This window comes from Sciurus vulgaris (assembly GCF_902686455.1).
Source record: "Sciurus vulgaris genome assembly, chromosome: 17".
NCBI lineage: Eukaryota > Metazoa > Chordata > Mammalia > Rodentia > Sciuridae > Sciurus > Sciurus vulgaris.
This window is the reverse complement of record NC_136478.1, coordinates 23,265,195-23,288,277: the sequence shown is the minus strand read 5'-3', so window position 1 is coordinate 23,288,277 and position 23,083 is coordinate 23,265,195. Positions and strand designations below refer to the sequence as shown.

The 23,083-nt window shown below is 37.6% G+C and overlaps 1 protein-coding gene across 6 annotated transcripts in view; it reads left to right on the top strand.

Moving 5' to 3' along the window:
* LOC306648174 (uncharacterized protein) overlaps positions 1-22,736 on the top strand; it is a 53,442-nt gene extending 30,706 nt beyond the window's left edge. For 5 of the 6 annotated variants that reach the window (XR_013760320.1, XR_013760321.1, XR_013760322.1 and 2 more), the window contains one exon: positions 1,912-7,475. Coding sequence is in view for 1 of the 6 variants with exons in the window: in XM_079118023.1 (XP_078974149.1) it covers positions 21,975-22,101 (127 nt within the window). In the remaining 5 variants the exon portion in view is untranslated. Of the gene's footprint in view, positions 1-1,911; positions 7,476-21,974 lie in introns of those variants that run through there. The other variant, XM_079118023.1, reaches the window with a different exon arrangement.
* The last annotated feature ends 347 nt before the right edge of the window (positions 22,737-23,083 follow it).

The window sequence follows — 23,083 nt, the reverse complement described above, 5'->3', positions numbered from 1 at the left end:
TGGTGAAATTCAAGAGCAAAGATATGGACACCCATTACGGGAAAGCAACTTTGAAAACAACAAAATATTTGATATTATCCTTTGGTTCAAATATGGTTAAGAATAACATGCTTAAATAGTTTAGTGTTGAAATAATTTTGAAAAGTGAAGAAAATCTTGAATCATCTAACCAACACACAAGTTTAGCATGACTTACCCACTTTTTAGGTGGTGTATTTATTTAACTGAAGAAAACCTTTGTTAGTCTTTTTAAAATTTTTTAAAAAATTTTATCTGTTCTAATTAGTTGTACATGACAGTGAAATGCATTTATATATTTTGGTGGATCACAAATAGAGTATCATCTCTTATTTTTCTGATTATACATATTGCAGGATCACATTGGTCATGCAGTTATACATGTGCATGAGGTAATAATGTCTGTTTCACTCTACTATTATTCCTTCTTCCATACCCCTTCCCTCCCTTCCCTCCCCTCCCTAATATAAAGAAACTCTTCCCTATCCCCCCCATTGTGAATTAGCTTCCGCATGTCAAAGAAAACATTCAACCTTTGGCCTTAGACTTTTTGGGTTTGGCTTATTTCATTTAGCATGATATTCTCTAACTCCATCCATTTACCAGCAAATGCCAGAATTTCATTCTTCTTTATAGCTTACTCAACTTTGTTAGTCTTATGATGTGCATCAATAGGGCTAGAGGAACTTGAGGCCTACAGAGGGTATTTACTCTGAAATACAATCAATAGCTTTAACCCACTTTTCCTTGTATAGGAAGCTATCACCTACATAATAGCTTGTATTACCTACCTTTCTAGTCAATTTAGTGAGGGCAAAAACCTTCTTTTGTTAAGATTAAATCTATGAAAATTAGAACAAACAAATCCACTTTAATCCTGCAGGGCCATGAGACATCATTTACTTAACAAACACATTACTTCACACCCCCAAATTAGGTTAAATTATGACATGAGCAAATAGAAATTTGGATTTGTGAAAAAATAAAATCATAAAGATGCACTTAATTTTGTGAACTTCAGGGCAGTTTGAGTAGGTTCCTGGTTACCTCCACATGGAATGGGGCATCCCTTAACCACATGGAACTTTAAATTACAGTTAATGGGGGGGGGGGGGGAGGGGGAATAGGAAGGACAGTAGAACAGCAGAATTAATCGGACATAACTTTCCTATCCTTGTATTTGAACATATGACCAGGGTAAATCTTCATCATGCACAATCCCAAGAATAGGATCCTAATTAGAAGAAGTTATACTTCATGTACATTACTGGAAGAATTCATGCATGTACAATATGCCAAAATACATTCTACTGTCATGTATATCTAAAAAGAGCAAAAAAAGAAAAAAAGAAAAAAAAATCACTGCTAAGAGTTAAGGTGTGTGAAAGCGGAGCATCTCTGTTAAAGTCCCATCTTCATCTGCAGAGCTTCAAAACTAATTCTCAGGTGCCTGGGAAAATATTCAGATGTGAGAAAGCAGGTATGGGACTGCACCTGTGCATAATATGGGGACAGTGGGGAATAAGTTTGCAAAGACCATGTACAAGTAGGCTACAAGACTAAATTCTATCTCAGAAGAATGAGTTGCACTTGATCGGCAAGAATATTTAGTTTGATGAATAATAAGCCAGGTATCTTGGATATAAAATGTGTGTTAGTCTATAGCAGTGAGTCCAGGTAAAGATTTAATTTGATATCTGCTCATAGGGTAAAGAACTGTGAACTCTTGAGTCTTATCTGGATTCTCCAAAGAAAAAGAACAACAGGATCTCTGTCTCTCTCTCTCTCTGTCTCTCTCTGTCTCTCTGTCTCTCTCTGTCTCTCTGTCTCTCTCTCTCTCTCTCTTTCTATGTTTCTACTTCTCTTTATATACATATCTCAATTTGTTTTAAGAAATTACCTCAAAGAATTGAGTAGACTTGTGAGGTCCAAAATCAAATTGTGTAGAAGAGCAAGCTGGAGACTGAGACAAGAGTTGGGGTTTGCATCCAAGGAAAGCCAACTGGCAGAATTCCTTGCTGTCTGGTGAAGGTAAGTATATGTTCTGTTAAGACCATCCACTGATTGAAAAATGCCCACCCACATGGTGGAGAGCAATGTGCTTTAATAAAAGTCTGGTGATTTTAATGTCATTTTAATCCAAAATTGTTCTTATAGAAACCTCCAGGACAATGTTTGATCAAATATATGGACACCATGACACACTCAAGTAAATACATAAAATTAACCATTACACCTAAATCTTTTCCTATGAAATTAGGATGATTCCTATGAGAAAGGAAGGTAAGGGTAATAGTGGTCACCATATAAAATATGTCTCTCTTTTTAAATCAAAATGGGATCACTTTAGAGACCATTTAGTTGTTTTCCAGGAAAAAAGAAAAATGCTAATCTCTACCTCTTCAATTACATCATTTGCGACTGTTAAAATATAATCTTTTTTTTTTTTTTTTTTTTAAGCTGAGCCCAAAATTAGCAAAGAAACTTATGCTGGTGAGAGAAACATTTGTGTTTCTAGAGAAAAAAAGAAGCAGAAAACATAAACTAATCACTGGAGAGGGCTGTCCTGGATATTGATTATGGAGCCATCCAGGGCAAATAAAACCCTTGTACCAGGTAAGAGGAACTTGCAGGATTATGTAAGGGGAATCTTAGGTGAAATAATGTACTGGTGAAAGGACATTACCAGCCTCTACCCCCCACATCTTCACCTGATATTTCTCCAATGTCTGGGTTATAGAGGGTTCACTGTAGCCTAGAGAAGTCACCATGATGGACCAGTGGAGGATCACATGCTGGAACTCACCACCTGACAGGAAGAAACAGAGATAGCACAAGACACTTGCTGATATGTCAGACCCCTAGCTCCCTCCACCCACACGTCTTTAATTGGAGCCTCTGATGTTTGAATTCATTTAGCCCTTTAGGTCTCTCATGTGATCCTTAGGTTCCAAGGACATAAACGAATATGCTAGAGATGACACATTGAAACCATCCTGACAATCTGACAGGCAACCAATTTTAATATCATTCGAGGGGAAAAAGGTGTCATAGCTTCACATGCTAAGTGTAGCTACAAAACAGTTTTGCTCCCTGGCATCATGTTATCAACATAATAATTGGAAAACTTTTAAAATTTCCTTCATTTTCCAAATGAAATTGTGAACTCAGGTGCTAAATGACTTATTGAGCTCTCTCAGGAAATAAGTGGAAAAGCGTAGATTGAGGCTCTACATAGGTTTCAACATCTTAGTGACTCGATCGGCTTCACTGAAAATAAGCCAGAGTTATGAACAATTTTGAAAATATGATTTCGTTATTGTCAAAGGGATTACCTATCAGAAAAGAAACTTTTCTCCCACTGTTACCATGTAAAGACTTCTGTACAAGACTTTTGTACATGATCATTTTACTTCTAGATGTCTCAGCTTTTTTAGGATTCCCTGATAAAATCACGTTCATTGGGTGAGACAACGCCAGTATTAATAAGGGGAAATATAAAATATCACGTGTTTTGTGTGTCGTCATCATTCCTTTGTTTAGGTGGAAGCTCCTCTCTCATTTTATTCATCAATGACCCATGCATTTAAAACCTGGGAAGATGGTTGTCAATGTATGTGGAACAGTTATGGAAATCAAGGCCAAAATATGCATTTAGAATTGATCTCCATATATCTGGAAAGAACAAATGCATCTTGGTACCACATCAGTTTTTAACCTACAACCACTACTCTGTGGCTTATACTGAACAATGGAGATTTGATAATGCAAACAAGACTCTGAAACTTATAAACAGAGGGATGAGATTTCATATTGACTTAGAAGAGAATGGGTCCATTCTTTTGAGAGGGTTAGTTTATTTTAAAAATATATTAAATAGGTTGTACATATTTGCATTAATTCATCAACCTTTTACAAATATGATTTTTAGGGTCGATGTTAGATTGATTTAGCTAGGATTCCTGGTTTGCATGAGATACAGCTTCAGAAGCACTTTTCAGATAAATCTCTTCATAATGACAATAGTCATTAGAAATGTTCTGGCCTTCTCAATATTGGATAAGAAACAAATAAAAACAAAACAAAAGAAAATCTAACATGAGGAAGCTTTAGTGTTAGTTTTCAAAAGGGTACTTTACCGTGTTGTTACATTATGATGAAGGGAATAATGTTATTCCTTGGCTCTTCAGATTATAAAGTTAGAGGGCTTGCTTTCAATTTGAAAGATGAAATCCAATGGACTGTTTAATTACAATGGATTATCTCTTTTAATTGTGAAGGAGGACACATAAATGATTATCCTCTTGCATTATCAAAGGGCCTTGGACTGATAATCTATTTAGCTAACATGTCTGGGTCTTGATCCTGTGGTCAGTGGGACTGAGCATCCCACTAGAGAGATATTACAACAGGCAGTTGGCAGAAGAGAGATTCGTTTTCTTTTCCAGGTATCAGTAACTTAACCTCCAACCATCTCTAAACCATTATTGGGAACATAAGTGTGTAGGGAATTAGGAAGCCCAGAAAATCACACCTTAAAGCACAGTTTTTGCCTAAGGCTCAGCATGTGTGGTAGAGAAACATGTAAACATTTCAACACAGATCTTCCTTGCTGATGTTGGTTTTAGCTTGTGTAATTAATGGCTCATTATATTTTAGCAGCTTTTCTAGGCAAAGTTCATCAGATATATTTTCTCATTTAATTTCAAACCTCAGTCTACTACTGACTGACATTTTAGAGGCAAATAAAATGAGGCTGTGGGAAGCACAAGAAGAGACTGAGGTCTCTGCTTCCTGGATCAAGATGGGAGCACGCATCCTACACATGCTCCTGCCAATACCTGCTGGCCTCCCCAGAACTGAGTCAAAGCAGGCCTCATGCCTTTGAACCTCCAGAACTCTGAGCTAAATAAATCTTTTCTCTTGTGAATTAGTTACCTCAAGTATTTTGTTATAGTAACTCAAAGCTGAGTAATGCAGAATCCGTGTATCCTTCCCTAAAATGCTCCCATGGTAATATCTCATATAACTTTAACACAATATCTAGACTATGAAATTGAAATTGGTATGATATTGTTAACTAAACTATGGACAGCATCCAGTCACTACTAATTTCTTATTAATTTTTAATGTATAATGATGAGTAAATCATATCATGGCATTAGAAATTTATATGGGAAATTAACCCAGTATCAAAGGAAAACTGCAGGTAATTTACAGATGAATTTCTGTATAAGAATACACCAAAAACCAAGAATGAATTTTCACTATAAGCATAACTGCAGAGTCTTAAGAAAAGCAGATCGTAACAAGTTGTGAATAGCTGACATTAAATAAAAATAGTCACATCACGGATCCAATTTTCTCTTAAGAGCAAGTGTTCAGTACATTCTTTAATATCAAGTGGTCAGTGCCAAGCTCATTTTACTTCCAAGTCATCAAGTTCAGAAGAAAAATGTGAAAATCAATCAAAGTAAAAATATGTTGAAATAAAGATGTATAAACACATACATATTTTTGGAGTTGATTCCCTGAGACATGCATAGGTGAACAGCAAATATTTGAGGGTCTTGTGCACTCTGGCTGAAGCCTCAGGACAAACCAGAAGGGATAGACTTACTAATTTCCCTATATTCTTCAGTAGCCTCAACCAACCGGAATAGCCAGCAAAAATAATTCCTGGAATTAAAAAAAAAAAAAAAAAAAAAAATAGAGCTACTCAATGAACCTAAAAAAGTCTACCTGTATTTTGTTATTTTTCAGAAAAATAACATTCAGACTAGAAGAGGAAAAAAAGAAGTGCATGCACATTGTGTATTATTTTCAGCACTGCTAAATAGTTACCCTAGGATTTCTGCTATTGATGGGCAGATCCCTATTAGTTAGTGGTTTATGTTTTTTAGGAAACACTTTCAAATAAATTGACCCATAATGATAGCACTCAGAGGAAAATAGGTGGTTTACAAAGCACTTCTCCTCCATTGGGAATTTTTTGAGGGATTAAGTGGAAGTGTGGAGAGGTGAAGGTTCACTCTATGGTCATCAATAAGGCTTAACAAGCTATTGGCTCTTCATCTTTACAAGACAAAAAAGTCAAGAGGAATTGGAGAAGGTGGGTTCTCTGTGGAGAGTACAATCTATCAGGCACTGATTTTCAGTCTCAAAGTTTTTTCCTCGATATAGCTGTTTTGTGTTTATGAAATCAACTTGTTTTCTTCATATTTTTTTCTTCCTTCTTTCCTTTGACCTTGTCATTCCTCTCCTCAGATCAATGGCTTCACTTATTGTCATCATAAAACCCCATTACATTAATGTGTCCCTCCATCCTCTTGATTATGGTGGTGACTCTGTAAGGACAGAGATCATATGGTGTGGTCTCAATATTTGGGAGAGTGCTCACCACACTGCTTATCTGTAGGAAAGCAACTGTCGAGTGAGCAACTAGAACAAAAACAAAGCAAGAATCTGTAAACATCATGCGTGTCACATGCCCTGCTGGAATCTGGATCTCAAGGAGAATAGTTCTTCCCCGGAGTGAGGTAGAGGGAAGGATGTGGGCTTCCCATCTGGGTAACTGTTATCTTACTTCAGATCCTTTACTTCTCCACCGGCAGTTCTTCTCTTTCACTTTGATACCAGTGAATTTCTTCTTCATATCTGGTATCATAAAGACCAACTTTCTTCCTTCCATGGAAAAGTCTCATGGGAATACAGTTCAACATCCATTCATCTGAGAATACACTTCAACATAATGTCTTACAATATGATGACCACTGAGCAATGCCATGAGCTTTGGATTCTACTCCTAATGGGTCACTTTACATTCTCTGTGAATTTGGTCCACTTCTCACAGGTAAAATGTATGCAACAATGTGCTTATCATAGTATTATTGCAAACATTAAATAACATGATGCATAGGAATTAACTCAACCTGAAACATTGTAACACTTACTGTTTCTTCCAACTTTGTTTCTTTTTCTTTGCTTTTCTAATCTCCTCTAATCAATTTCACTTTCTCTGAACTTTCTTCAAATTTTTCTCTCAGTTCCCTTTTATCAAAAACTATGTATATGTCTGTAACTTGTTGCATAGAATGAATTTAAAATTAATATCTTTTAGTAGTACAATATCATATTTTGGAGGTGGTATATCATCAATGAAGAAAGTAGTTCTTAACTTGGAAGAAAGCATCTTCAAGAGCAACAGTCTAACTGGGAACCCTTCTTTGGGAGAATTAGTTTTGTCTTTGAGAACCACCTAATGCCATTTATAATATGTAAGAGTCCAGTGGCGGTTCTTATTCCTTGGCTATCCTTTGAAAATATTTGGAGAAATGTAAAAATAGTCTGATTCCTAGATCCCATCTCATACCAATTAATTGAACTCTCTGGGTATTTGGGCCATAGCAAAGATTTCTAAAGTGACTTTTCATTTGACTCTAGTAAGGTAAAATATATATTTGTAATATTAATTGTAATATTAAGGCTTGATCCTTAATGTGGCACCAAGACAGGTGGTGGGACTTTAAGAGGTGGGGCCTATTAAGAGAGTTTTAGGTCATTAGGGATCAGTTCTTATTCCAGAACAAGCCTGATCCCTGAGTCACTCTCTGGTTTCCTGTCTGGTGACGTGATCTCTTCCTCTCACCTGTGCTCCTAATTGGGATTCTATCTGGCATAAATCCTTCACCAGGGCCAATCTGATACTGATATCATGCCCTAATGTTTCCAGAACCCTGAGCTAAATAAACTTCTTTTCTATATAAAGTTGCCTTATTCAGATACTTTGTTATAGTACCTTGAAAACTGACTAATACACTGAACCAATTATTGAGGTATTTACCAGGGGTATGTGATTCTTAAAGCATGTGAATTTATGGTCACTAACAAAACTCACTAGATATGATTTTCTGAAAGAAGAGACAGGGACAATATTTTTAATAAGCATCTCAGCTGATGCATATATACCATGAAGTTTGGTAGCCAGTAATTAAAATTTCTGAAATTGCAACCTCTCTGATTTGTGATCTCCAACTTATTAATGGCTCTCTTATTACATTTTTGTTTCTATGACAGAATGCCATACACTGTGTAGATAACTCCCAAAGCAGAGCAATTTATTTCTCATAGTTCTGGAGGCTAAGAAGTCCAAGGTCAAGGTGCAACATCTGCAATGTTCTTCTTACTTTATCAGCACACCGGGAGGAATGCCATGTCCTCACGTGGCAAAAGGTAGAAAACAGAGTTAGCAGAATGGGGTGTATGAAGACCCTTTGGTAATAACTTAATCCCATTCACAAGGAAGGAGCTTTCACACACTCTTAATTAACCTTAACAGGATCACACAGGCAACATCTGAATATGGGCAAAAGTCATTCAAACTGTAGCAACATGTTTGATGGGTTATTCATTTAATCTGTAGCTCCCTCTTAGTGCTGGACTCTGACTATCCTTTTCATGATAGAGGTCACAGGACAGCTTTTCAAGGGCAGTGAAATCCTCATCCACTCTGGCAGGAACCAACTTCCTTAATCTGACTATTTTGGATCTCATGGGAGACTCTGCAAATATCGGTTAATTTCTCTAAGGCAGATATTTGTGACTTAATGTCTCCAGGAATCGGTGTTCTTATCAGTAAAGGACTGAGCCTCTGTAATTTGCAGGGAGAATGGAGGCAAATAAATGTTTGAGGTCCTGCCACAGAAAATCCTCAATGCATGTTAGCAACTGTCTCCTTTTATAGTGACTTCAGTTGTCCTTTAATTCCTGTAATTAAAAAGCAACAATAAGATTCACCAAAAAGAACAAGTTCCGCACTGTGAAAATAATTTAGTCACTTTACAAAACAGCTAAATCTTATGTATAAATATATACATATATGTATCTCACCATATGTTTAAAGATGTATGCATTTATAATTATATATATACATATATATATGCTTTGCTATATGCAGTTTATTCTTTAGTCATTTTACACATATCCCCATGAACTATAGGAAGAGTAGAGTTAGAAACACATGGACATTAATTGGAAGTCTCCCATCACTGGGATATTTGAAAAGCCTAGATACAGAGATAGATGATCATGTAGTTCTACACATGCAGTGACGAGATTATAAATGTAGAACTGGCTCAGATGTTACTGTCTGTATTAGAATTCCCCCTGAATCATTCTTAAGTAGGAAAGCAAGGAAATTTCACCTAACTTCCCTTCGGTTGCTTTCTTTTCTATAGACAGTATATTGCTTGATCTACATAAACATGTTGTGAGATTTAAATAATCTAACACATGTAAAGCTCTTGGCTAATGTTTACTGACAACCTTGTAGGTGTTCACTATTCTACTATATTAGAAAAGCACTTAGCAAACTCCTTGGTATAGAGAAAGTAACAAATAGCATGTTACAGCTGAATTGTGCCTCTCTCAAATTCACATGTTGAAGTTCTAACCCTCAGTACCTCCGAAGGTGACTATTTAGAGGTTTATGAAGAGGTGATTAAGTTGAATTGGGGCCCTTTGGGTGAACCCTAATCCAATCTGACCGATGTCCTTATAAGAGGAAACCTATACACACAGGAGGCACCAGGAATAGGAAAACACAGAGGAAAGACCACCCAAAGACCCAGAAGTAGGCTCCTGCTGCAATAATCCCACTGAGTGGAATCATCCAAGCTGGAGTGCTCCAGCTGGGAACAACTTTCAACTATATCCTTGTGCCTCATTCTTGACATGCCAATTACTGGAAGCACATCAGCTCCTTCTACTATCTTAGTTATGAAAGTCAATTCCATGAGTTTTTGAAGTTCAGCTCTCATTTCCTTATGGGGTCTTTAATTTCAGTACTGGAGAACAACACTCTTTAAGAGAAGTTGTTCTCTTTCACTCTACCCCTTTTGCTTTGATTGAATATGTATAGAAACAGAATTTACTCCAAGTTCTAAAACTTTACAAAGATATCTCTGATGTTTCCCCTTATTCTCTGGGATCTGCTCACCTATAAACTGGAGACTGGCATTGGTCTGAGACCAAAGGACCAGGTTAACCCAAGTTGTTCATAGGGTTCCTGCATTGGCAGTGTAATTGCTTTTCACAATTTTAAGGAGTATCATACAGTGCTTTCAGATTTAGGCCTGATACTCTGCCAGCAGGAAATCTCTATTAGCATTGTGTTATACTGGCCGTAAATATAAAGATGAAGAACTTAAAGTTCTAAATCTGTAAGAATGGATACAACTTTCTTTTGTTATAGAACATTGCAATGTGTGAATTTCAAACACACTAGAGGGGCCAGAGAAGGCTTTGTAAAACATTAATTTTCTTATTGCCCTTAAAAGAAAGAGAAAATATTTTGACTTTAAATATGCACTGAAAATTGAGTAAAAGTAAATATTTTCCCTATACACCGCTGTTTTGAAAAGTGCCCACAGATGTAATTAAGACATGCTTGCGATGAAGAACACACATATTTTACTTGTGTATTTCCAAAGGATAGTATAAATTGGTACTTCTTTTCAAACAATTTAAAAGATACTCTATTATCATCTGGGACATTTGTTTATTTACAAAAGGTGCCTGTCTCCCACTTCCTAGGAATATGTGTCTGATTTATGTGGGATAAACAGCACTGTTTGAAAATTATTGGCTGATTTAGATCACAATGACTTTAAGGCGATAATTCCTCTTGCAGACACCAGATATTTGCTTAAATGTATTCTATGAAGAAGATTCAGCTAAGCATGACTCTTATTAGATAGTTCTGGGAAAGTAATTGCTTGGGCACTCATGTTCTCTGTTACCATAGTACCACGTCTGATGACTCACCCGAGCTCTCCCTCCACAGAGACGCCAAGTTCCTCTGTGTTCACCATCACCTGCAGCTTTCTGACGGAAATGGATACAAGTGTCAATCTCAGACTTCTTATTTAGTTCTCAGTTGTAGTTGGACTCCCATTATCCACAGCGCTCAAATTCTGAACTCCATAATTGTTAAAAGAGGTTGAAGAGATTGTTCCCCCAGAGAGCCTTTTAAACTTTCACTTCTCTCTCTTATTCTCTTTCTCTCTCCTGCTCTCACTTTTGAATGCATGCCCATAACATCCATGTCACACTGACTGTGATTAGAAATCACAGTTACACAAGGATGCATAATGTGGTAGAAAGAATATATGACTTGAACAAGGACTGTCCCAAGATCATGCTCTTTATTTGCTAATTGAAACGAACCAAGACTTCCCCTTTCTGCATTCTGTTTCCTGTCTTGGAAAATGGACAGAACAGTACCTCATCAGGAGCATGTGAGTGTCAAGTGAGTGCAGAGAGGACAAGAGCTCTCTGGGTACTGCCTGGGGTTTCTAACATTCATTCTCCCGGGGATTCTGCAATGTCAGAGCTGGAGGTAGATGAGAGGAGTCACACCTGAGGAGGCTGAGATTGTTGCATGTCCGAGGCCCTTTGAGGGTCATAGTTGTGGAGCAGCAGTGAGGTGGCTGAAGGAGCTAAAGAACACACAGGGAAACAAGAAGTCAGCTAGAGGGGTCAGAACAGATTTATTGTTCACGGTGACATTCCATGCGTGAGTCCTCTGGCAAGTGTGTGCCAATCTAATTCTCACCAGAAGCCCAAAATTAAAACACTATCATTATTATTTTTTCTTTTACAGTGGAGGTAACTGATAATAAGTTGCTAAATATGTGACCAAGAGTCACATAGAAATAAAATGTGCCATGGATCTTAGAGCAAAACCCATAGGAGACAAATTTAGATCTTGTGCTCTTAATAATTGTGCTAGTCTCTAAGTCACAGAACTGAGTCAGGTAAGAGGGTCAGATTCAGCAATGGGTGAAAAGGAAGCAAATAGAAAAGCAAAACATCTATAATGATCTTATTTTTCCTTTCATTTGCTTAGCTTATTATTTACTCATTTATTTATTTATTGGTACGGAGGCACTTTACCACCAAGTTGCATCCTCAGCCCTTTTCATTTATTTATTTTTATTCTTTTTTTTTTTAAACATTAAAAATTTTTTTTTTTTTTATTTTTACAGATTGCATTTTGATTCTTGAGAAAGGGGCTCACTAAGTTGTTTAGGGCCTCCCTAAGTTACTGAGGCTGGCCTTGAATTTGTGATCCTCCTGCCTCAGCCTCCTGAGTGACTGGGATTACAGGCATGTGCCACCGCACTTGGTCTGCTTAGCTTATTTTAAAACTGTATAAAACTTTCAGAAAAGTTTTAAGGCCATTGGATTTTTAAAATTTTGCTTAAAAAAAATGTGTGAGTAACTTGTGGATATGAGGCCCATCATTCTCCAAAACCTCTGTGTACATGTCCTGCAATGGTACCCCTTCCTACACACAGGACGCACATCTAAATTAGAATGTTAACCACTTCACATTAATAGAGTCATTCCTCAGTGTGCGTAGGGGATTGGTTCCAGTGCCACGATAGGTACCAAATTCCAAAGATGCCTGAGTTCTCTATAAACCGCGGTGTAGAATTTGCATCTAGCCTACACAAATCCTTTGCTTCATCTCTAGATTACTTACAATACCTAAGCCAATATAAATGTTATGTGCATAGGTGCATTATAGTTTGTTGTTTAGGAAATAAAAAGAAAAAAATCTGCATAGTTAATACATACAATTTTATTTTTCAGAATATTTTTGATCTTTTTCTTTTTAAAATTGGTTCTTTTTAGTTACACATGAAAATAGAATTCATTTTGTCATAATCATAAAAGGATGGAATATAATTTGTTCTAATTTAGTCCCCAGTACTTTTCCTTACCCTGCCCATCTACCTCCCCCCATTCCCTTCCCTCTGCCCAACTGATCTTTCTGTTATTTATTTATAGTATTTTTTAAATTAGTGTCTTGATGTACATGATGGTGAGAGTCCCTGTGGTATATTCATATATGTACATACTACAGTGATGCAGCCACATCAATGTTTACAGTAGCACAATTCACAATAGACAAGCTATGAACCTAACCTAGATGCCCTTCAACAGATCAATGGATAAAAATATATGGTATATATACAACAATGGAGTATTACTCTGCCACAAAGAAGAATGACTTTAAGGCATTTGCCAGTAAATGGATGGAACTGGAAACTATCATGTTATGTAAAAGAAATCAATCCCAAAAAGTCAAAGGTAGAATGTTTTCTTTAATATGCAGAAGCTAATTAGAATATTTTGGAAGTTGGTTGAAACCCTGAATATAGAGTCTAGTGATACAGCCAACCAACTACTATTGAATTTTCAGACTAAAGTTTTGCTAATAGATTCAAAAGTGCCCTTTATAGAAAAGAGAGCTAATCAGCCTAGAGTTTACTTTTCCCATCTCCTTACTCTCCTTTAACCTAAAACTCTTCTTCAGTCTTACTGTGCCATTATGCAACTTGAATGATTTTAAAGATTACAAGCCAGTTATTTTGGAGAATGTCCCTTGCTTTGGGTTTATCAGATAACTTCCTATGATTTGGTTCAGGAATGCATACCCAGCAAGAGAACCACAAAATTGGAGCTGCATTCTTCTCATTGATTCTTATCACATAAGGCTCAGTTTTGATGTTCCCATTGCTGGTTGGTGTTTACTTGGATTACTAGGTAAAGACAATGTCCAGCAGATTTCTCCTCTGAAATAGACTTTGTTTTCCCTTTACAATTAGGATTTTATAGAGTCGTTGAAATGAAGCACATAGTCCAGTTCTCATAAAATTTGCAACCCATTATTCAAATGCAAATATGCATTTATTATTTCCTATTTTATTGAATGGATTATAATTTCTTGGTATTATTTCTATTTTGACCTCCATTACTCCCAGATTTAGTCAGTGGCAAGCCTTCAATGAAGCATCTGCGTCCTTCTGAAGCGCTCCATTGCCTGTTAGTCCCTACTTACTTCTGAACAAGGTGTTCCAGGCCCTTGCCCTCCTCCACCTGCTTGGACTCTACACCTTGCTCTATAGGACACAGCAACCTTTACCTGACTCAGACACCTCCCATTTTCAGTCCCACCAGAGAAGGATGGACAGAGTTTTGAAAGGTACTGCACCAAGAAAAGAGAATTTTGGACAATTGATACAGCGAAGAGTTCAGACAGGGCACTATGTGTTGAAAACCACTCTTCTACCACATTAAATCTTTATAAAGACAGTTCCCTCTTCTCAGGAAGTAAGGCAAGAGAGAAGGACTGGATCCAGTTTGTGAAGGACAATGAGTTTTTACTGAGCACAGAAAGTATATCTGCTAAATTAGGTCCCCAAGAAACATTTATCAAATAAAATTTAAATAACTCTGTTTAAGTATCTAAAGTCATCAGTGAGGAATGGCTTGGAGACTGATGTAGTTCCTGAATCCTAGAAATAAGATTTGATTGCTGAGTGAATTTCCTCACTTTTGAAACTGGAAAATTACAGATTCTTCAAGTTTCTGCCCCTGCCTTCTGGGAATCTTTTCTCCTTCCCAGTCATCTTTTAAGTTAGATGGTCCCTAACAATTTTTCCTGCAACCCTTTATGCATGTTTGTATCTGAACACTGAATCATTAAGTTTAGAATTAATGGTTTGTGACCAAAAACAAAACAAAACAACAACAATAACAACAACAACAAAAAAAACCAAATAATCTGTTTTGAAAAAGATAGGAAGTTGTTCTTTACATAACGATTACAGAGTTTTTTAGACTTCAGAATCTGTCCTGTGAATCTTCACGTGTCACCTGTGAATCTTCACCTGTCACCTTAGAGGCTAATACGACTCCTTGTGCTCCAGCTACTTTCTCTACATCCCGCAAATCAAAAAAGTGGGAAGGACAAAAAAATGGTCTTCCTCTCTACAAGAATGATTCTTTGAAATTGTGCATAAAATCACATTTTTTTTTTTTTTTGGCAGTACTACAAACTCAACCTGGGGTCTCACACACACTAGACAAGTGCTCTTACCACTGAGCTAAATCCATGTTCCTTTTTAAAATTTTATTTTGGGACAGGGTCTTAGTTGCTGAGGCTGGCCTTGACCTTACAATCCTCCTACCTCAACTTTCTGAGAAGCTGGGATTACAAGTGTGTGTCACCATGCTCAGCATAAAACTACAGTTCCAATTAATTTACCTGCAAGCAGTTACATGGCCAAACCTCTTGTCTTATTCTTGCTCCTGCTGCTGTAACAGAATATCTTAGACAGACTGGATAATTTATAAGCAACAGTTTATTTCTCACACTCTGGAGGCCAACAAGTCAAGGATGAAGGCATGTGTTGGTAATCAATGTCTGGTGAAGGGTACTAGGTGCCTCTGTCCTGACTGGGAAGGGAGCAGAAGGTGGGAGGGAAGAATGTTGTGTGCACAGAGAGCAAAAGACATGAACAGTGGTGAAAGGGCAAGAGGGACTAGGATATTCCCCTTCGTGTCTTATGTAAGGACATTAACCCCGTTCACAAAGGTGGAGCCTTCCAGCCTGATCGTCACTGTAGGAACCCACCTCTTAATGCCCTTATTGTGGGAGGTACCTTCAACATGCATTTTGGAGAAACACCGTGAACCCTATCGCATCACTGCATTGAAGGGTAGAAAATGCAATTTCAATGACTTGTTTCCTCTAGTTTATATAAAATATAAAATCAGGGTTTCCTTTACTAAGAAGGAGGAGAGGAACAGATATGGAGGGACAGCCTGTGCTGAGGACATTTATTGGCATACATGTCAACAGCATAGGTTTATATGTCCATTGCTCCTAGGTTGACTTGTTTATTTCTCATATTTACTTAATATATTTATTCATTGAACTAACGTATATTCTGCATCAACTATAACTTACAATTTTCGTGTAATGTAGGGGGAGGGAATTGTCTGTATATTGAAAACTATGTTATGAGTTCCTCAAATATATGAATAAATCAATCATGATCTCCCCTGCACAGTGTCTCGCACCTTCAACAGTCTGCAGCATAGGATCAACACTAAAAAAAGAGTCTTAGTTAAGTGAGGGAAAATGGTAGAAGCAACATGGAGTTCTGCAGAAATTAATATTCAAGGCCCCTACATAGTGTAGAAGACATGGTCCAGTATATGAAGGCAGAGTTCTTGGGTTTACCTTCTACCTCTGTCACTTACTAAGTGGCATTGGGGAAATCACTTAACTTTCTTTAGAATAGGAATAATAATAGCTATTCCTCATAACTGTTTCAAGTGGATCAAGTTAGATTAAATGTGGCAGGTGCATAGAAGAGCAGTACATTATACATACTCAAGCATTTCATCTTTCTGGAGGAACGGGTATTTTTTTCTTCTTGTTTTTATACTTCACCTTAAGATCAGACCATTTCTTCTGAGCCCAGTTCAAACCCTTTGGTGACAGTGCCAACAGTCATCCATCGCCTGTTGGTAGAATCCACACACATGGGACAAAGATAGAAATAATATACTTCTCTCTGTGCTGATGTCATTGCTACCAATTGCTTAGTCAAAACTCTTGCCAAAAGAAAGCATCATTTTCAAATGGGGTGATATTTTGCTGCTTACATGAAAGCTCTTTCCTAGCTGGAAATTGTGATGATTGTATCATATAAAGACTTCCAAAAGAAATCACAATGAGCTTGGTGAGGAAGGCAAAGGAACCTGGGGAAGATTAAAGGGTTGTATGCAATGAAGAGAACACTATCAGAACTTTTCATTTCTCCTGCATTTAAACTCCAGAAACCCTGAAGTCTTCCACAAAATTATATTTTCTTTTGTCTTTCCATCTTTTCCTCATAAAAAAATCTTCTTTCTTTCTTTCTTTTTCTTTCTTTCCTTCCTTCCTTCCTTCCTTATCCCCCCCACTTCTCTGTATTTCTTTCATCTTTTCATCTTTTTTTCTTTTCAGAGCAGGAGAAAAGAAAGAAGTGGTTAGCTGCTATAAAGGAGGGTTATCAAGAAAATCAATGAGCTCCATATTATTCTGCCACAGAACATGAAAGAAAGTAGGAAGAGAGATGAAGTTTCGGGAGGGAAGTAAAGAACCAGTGCATGCTGGATGCCTGTGGAGTATTTGAGTTATTGCCAAGTGATAGCTCAAAGCCCGGTATCTGAGGTTAAGGAGTCAGTGTTCAATCTTATGTCTATCGCTTACTCCCTGAGCCACTTTAAGAAAGTTAATTAACATATCTGTGCCTCAGTCGCCTCCTCTGCAAACTTGGGCTAATACCTACCTAACAGGCTTACAAAGTAATCACCCAAGTCTGAGAGAGAACCTGGGCAAAAAACATATTAAGTGTTGAAATCTCACTTAACAAAGAAAGTGTTGGCTGAGAGAAGTTCTGGGTTAAAGTCTCAGAGAGAAGACATAATATGAATTTGAATACAAGTCTGTAGAATCCCAGAGCCAACAACCTTAACCTTTGCCACTTGACTTAGCTCATCAAATTCACCTAATAAACAAATAAATAAATAAGTGCTTGAGATCTATCTCCTGATATATTCCTTTAATTGTCATTACTTCCAAACTTCCTCTAGTGATTTTTTTTTTTTTTTTTTTTTTTTTTTGGTGGTACTGGGGATTGAACTCAGGGCCTTGTGCTTGCAAGGCAAGCACTCTACCAGCTGAGCTATCTCCCCAGCCCCCTCTAGTGATTTTAAGTGCAGCTATGCTTGACAAGCATTGCACTTAAATTTAGTTCTTAGGACTTCGTATGTATCAGACTCACTGGGCGAGCTTGATGAATGACAGGTCTCCAGATTCAACTCCCTCATTCAGGAAGCCTTGTGTGGGATTGCGAGCCAGGAATGCTGATGCTCCTCTGGGAACTTCACTGTGAGGGCCGCTGATCTGGTTGCAGCTCTAGCTAAGAGGAGTGCTTTTCCAGAAACAGACCTCATCATATAGTCAGGCTCCACTGACCTGCAGACATCCTCAGGTAGGTGTAAGCTCACGGTAAGGACAGGTGGGAATTAACCTGCACCTCCAACATAGTGCCAGCAGCCAGACTTTCCTTTCACCATTTCTCGTCGACTCAGCTTCCAAACCAGTTGCTCTGAAGGAAGAAGGCAGATTACCCAACTGCACTTGAGGCAAACGAGTTTCTGAGTATTGGCTAACCATTTCGTGTTGGTTGGTGAGGTGACGTTACACTGTCCTTGAGACATGGGTAGAGTCACATTAGTCACAACAAGCTTGCACTGGTTTATGGAAGGCACTCACAGGGGTTTGACTGGTGGGTGGCCATTGTGACAGGAAGGCACTCAGTGGAGAAAGAGCTTGGACGGAGAATTGTCCTCCTTGGAGGTCCTTGGAGGAGGACAATTCTGCATTAGAAATGAAACTACCACAGCATATGATCTCTGGGAAAAAATAAACAAGTCCATCATAATGGGTTCAACAATTATCAGACCTCTGTACTTGACTGAAATGACTTAGAAATGCAGACGATTGCTATACTGAAATACATTCTCATCTGACAATGAAAAAAATTCAGAAATAATGCCTTAAGAAAGGCTTTGGAAAGACTAGTGATTTTCTGCCATTGGCAGTAGTCATCAAATCACTTTTATATGTGGTATGCTGTATGGCAAATATAGGGAGGTGATTAGGATTAAGAGCAGCCACACTTGCAAAATTGAGTTAAAATTTCTTCTCTGGTACTCTACAGCACCCTGAAACTGGTCACCACATGGTACCCAGCCAAACTTCAATTTCTAATCTACAAACTGGCAATGATGATATTTAATTTATAGGATGGTTGAAATGATCCAGAGGGGTAACATAAAACACGCACTTACTATGTAGAAACTTATATGTAATTTCTAACATCATTTATTGAGAATTTATTATTTTGTTATGAGTATCATATACTCAAACTAATAAACTTTGTTTCATGCACAATGTATAATTCAGAAAATATTTGTGAATGCATTGAGCCGGCATGTAGGGGGTGCTTTTGTAATGGCTTGGCTTTATCTCTGGTTATTGAGTTTTCATGGAATGAAATGGCTTTCATCTTAAGCACAAAGGTGGGGAGTATCGTACATTGATTTATTCAACAACAGAAGCAAAGTGAGCAAGCCAGAGGAGAGAGGAACATAGATGGAGTTGTCAGAAACAGCTCCCATTCTAAGAGACTCATTTTTCTAATGTGATAATTGCTATTTATTTTATAGGCTTGCACATGACATATCACCGCTGAAACTGCTTCTAATTCTACTTTTATTATTAACCTCACTTTTCAATTCTTTATCGACCTTGGGCAAGACTATTTTCCTCTTCATAGCATCAATAGAAAAGCTGGTTCAAGTTTGCTTTAAAAGAAATTAATCTCAAAGCTATTCCTACATTTTAAAAGGACTTTGCATGAGAATGTTAATAGCTGCTATTAGGCTTGGAATCAGCCCTTCCCTAAGAGGGAAACAAAAGTGCAGGTTTAGTTTCATTCGATCAGAGAAATTAATAGGATAACTATGAAATGCTGCTACAGAGCAGCCTGGTGCAGAGAAAGCCCAGGCAGCACTAGGACGCTCAGCTCTGGTGTCTTCTCTCTGGATGGATTTGGGTGAGTTCCTTAAACTTTCTGCATCTCAGTTTCTTTGTCTTCCAAATTCATTATCAATCCATATTTTGTTTCATGTCAGTCCCCTACACTGATTTTCTGAGCCACATGTATGCAAGGAAGGACAGTTGGGAAGGAAGGGAGGGAAGAATGAAAGGCGGTATGAGACGGATGTAATGGAGAATGGTGCATGTAGTACCACAGGAACCCAAATTATGTCAAGAGAATGAGCAGAATATTTAAAATCAGAACCTGAAAGCAAGAGCCAAGCCTCTTCATCACCAAAATAGGGACTCATACACAGGTTTCACATTTGGGGCTCAGTAGAAGAGGAGTTCTTAAGAATTTTCCCAGAGACAGGCATCAAAAGAAGGAAAGCAGGCATTGATTGAGTGCCTGCAAAGTTTGAAGCCTGAAATACAGTCACACTTAATCATCACAGTAGGCCTAGGAGTTAGACATTTCGATCTCCTGTGTTGCAAAGAGGAACTCAAGATGAACAGGGTTGATGGGAAATATCTGGAGCTGCAGCATTGTAGAAGAAAAATCTAATGATTACAAACCAACTTGACTTCAAAATCTGCTCAGTAACGTCATAGGATTCTGTGTCCTATCTCCCCCAAATCTGGATAATTGAAAAATAATCCAACAGACCATGTCAATAACTTATCTCAATACCCCATAATAATGGATACCAGACACAGTTTTAGAGCTCGTATAAATGCGTCTTATGAAAGAAATGCTCCTCATGCTCGCTCAGGCTCCTTTCAAATGAAACCACGTGCAGAAAAGTTTATAGATCAAGTGACATTGTAGGCAATTAAGGCCTCAAAGAGCCAGGAAGGATGCAAAAGTTTTCAAAAATAATTTCCACTGTGGCAGAAATGCAAAGTTGATTGAAGTAACAATGTCACTCAGAAAGTTTGCTAGTCTTTTTAAGAATGACATTAAGCAGTGACAGACAATTGATGGGGACAGACACTTCAACGGAGGTTGACAGAGGGACTGGGATGCTTCAAGAAGAGAAAAAAATAATCCAGTGAGAGACATGCATAATGAGTGATTGTTTTCCTTCCATCTTTTTCCTTTTTCTATTTTTAAATATAGATGTCAATTCTCTCTAATTTTTCAAAAATACGAAAACCCACTTTTGTATTTGACTTTTAAGATCTCAAACCGTAATTACAATGTTTGCATTTAAGCAACAACACCTTAAGTGAATAAAAGAGTTTAGAAAAATAGAACATATGGTGCCATCTGCAGAATGGTGCTGAGAATTTGGGGAAAGTGTGGAGATGAATGCATTTTTTGCATCTACAACATGCTCAAAATAAGGAGCTGAGAGTTTTTTCTTGAAAGCTCTGCAGTTGGAAAGTTTCCCACTGGCTTTTTATCTTATTACCAAATGAGTGTGGATAAGGTTGTGACCAGATAATACTTGAATCATAGATCTGAAAAGAAAATTCTACTGGTGGATTTTATAAGCATGGTACCTAGAACACAGAAGGGCAAAGAGAGTTAACATCTTCATTGGAACTAGTAAATGTCAGAACTGGAACTGGAACTCAAGCCCCTGCCTACGCTCCTCCATCACGTCTTGTGATAGAGAATAGAAATAGAAAGGCCGAGTTTCTCTGAGCAGTGTCTGAGCTGCACTGCAGGGGAAGAGCAATAGTTTAAATTATAAAGTCTATAAAATGTCGCAATACAGGAAGTCCACTTCATTTTCATACTGCTAATGTTAACAGAGCATTCAGAATATGTCCATGACTATGCTCGGACCCAGGACACCAGAAAGAATGAGTCGAACTGCTGCCTTCATTAGATATCCTTATCTAAAATGGACACGCTCTTGCTTCATAACTATACATTCTAGAACTTTGTTTCTTATGGTTAACTTTAAAAAAATGTACCATGAAAAAAAAAAAAAAAAAAACCCAGCAAATATTCCACAGTAAGACTTCTGTTTTAAATGGGAGTGAGGTGCTAGGTCGAGAAGTGGACACACAAGATAAACAGTGTCTTGTTCATTTCTACATCCAACAAGATAAACAGAGTCTTGTTCACCTCTACATCCAAAGAGGTGTGACTGGAACTATGAACTGATAAAGCTCAAAGGCCTCCCTCTTTTGGGAAGACCTGATTGAGAATTTGGGAGAGAATCTTTCTCACTTTTCAAAGATATATTTATATTTTTAAACCTGTATTTGAGTATACCATAAGAATCAGGCAACAAATAGATTTTCTAAACATAGGGTCTTGAGATTTCATAATGAGAAGAAGGAGGAAGAATGTAGAAAGTCTTCAGATTCTTAAGTCTTGGACACGCCTTTCTCTGATGAGTAAGGAGCAAGAGGGTGGAGGGATGTTGGTACTCATGGGAGATTGTCTTTGCTTGCTACTCAATATCATTTCCATTTTCATTGATAGTGACAGGAAGAAGGTGTTAATGAACAGTACCAAGGCAAAACCAAAAACAAAACACAAAAACCAGCATGCAAAAACGAGCTGCTTTTTTGCCGACCTTCCTCACGACCTTCTGAGGAAGGCTACTTAATACAGTGGTATTTGGAAGTTGGATGTCAGGATCCCACCCCAGGGTTCCTAGTTACCAGCTCTGTGACCCTGGGTAAGTGAGTTCTTTCATTCCTGGGAGAATAGTACAAACAAGGCTTCTTAGGGTGCACATCTCTTTTGGGCTCATACGTGAAAAACAAAAATGCAGCCTGATTAAAAAAAATAAAGATGTTAAGGCTATTTTAGAAAACCTAAAGGAGATTAATATACACATAATACACACTGCTATAATGTTACCCAAGGAATATAAACAGATTGTGATTAGCAAAGAAATAGAAATCATAGAGGCAAATGATTCTGCCAGAGATCAGAGTTCAAAGTGTAATTTCCAGAGTTAGAATCAAACTCTGGCTTCTTCACTTTCAACACTGACACATTGAACTAGTTAGATAAGTCACATACCAAATCTTAGGCTCTCAGTGTGTGTGTGTGAGTGTGTGTGTGTATGTGTACATGTAATACATATGCACACACATTTATATAAGTTAATATAGAAAATCTACATAGTGTTCATATCTACTTTATAAAACTAATGTAAATGGTGAGGAGAAAAATAATACAAATGCATTAAACATAAGGCCTGGCACAAAATGATCAATAAGAGTCACTATTAAAGCCAGGAGCTGTGCTACATACACATCTGTAATCCCAGTGGCTTGGGAGACTGAGCTAGGAGGATCACAAGATCAAAGCCAGCCTTAGCAGTTTACCAAGATCCTAAGCGACTTACTGAGAACTTATCTCAAGAAAAAAAAAAAAATTTAAAAAAACCCAAGAATGTGACTCAGTGATTAAGTACCCCTGGGTTCAATCTCTGGTATCAAAAACAAAACAAAAGCAAAAACAAACCAAGTTACTCTTAAACTTATTATTACAATATTTGTTCATATCCCAGTGGAGAGTGATCAGATTTACTGAGGCACGTCGTCTACCTTTTTTAGAGAAAGTAATATTGAACTCCC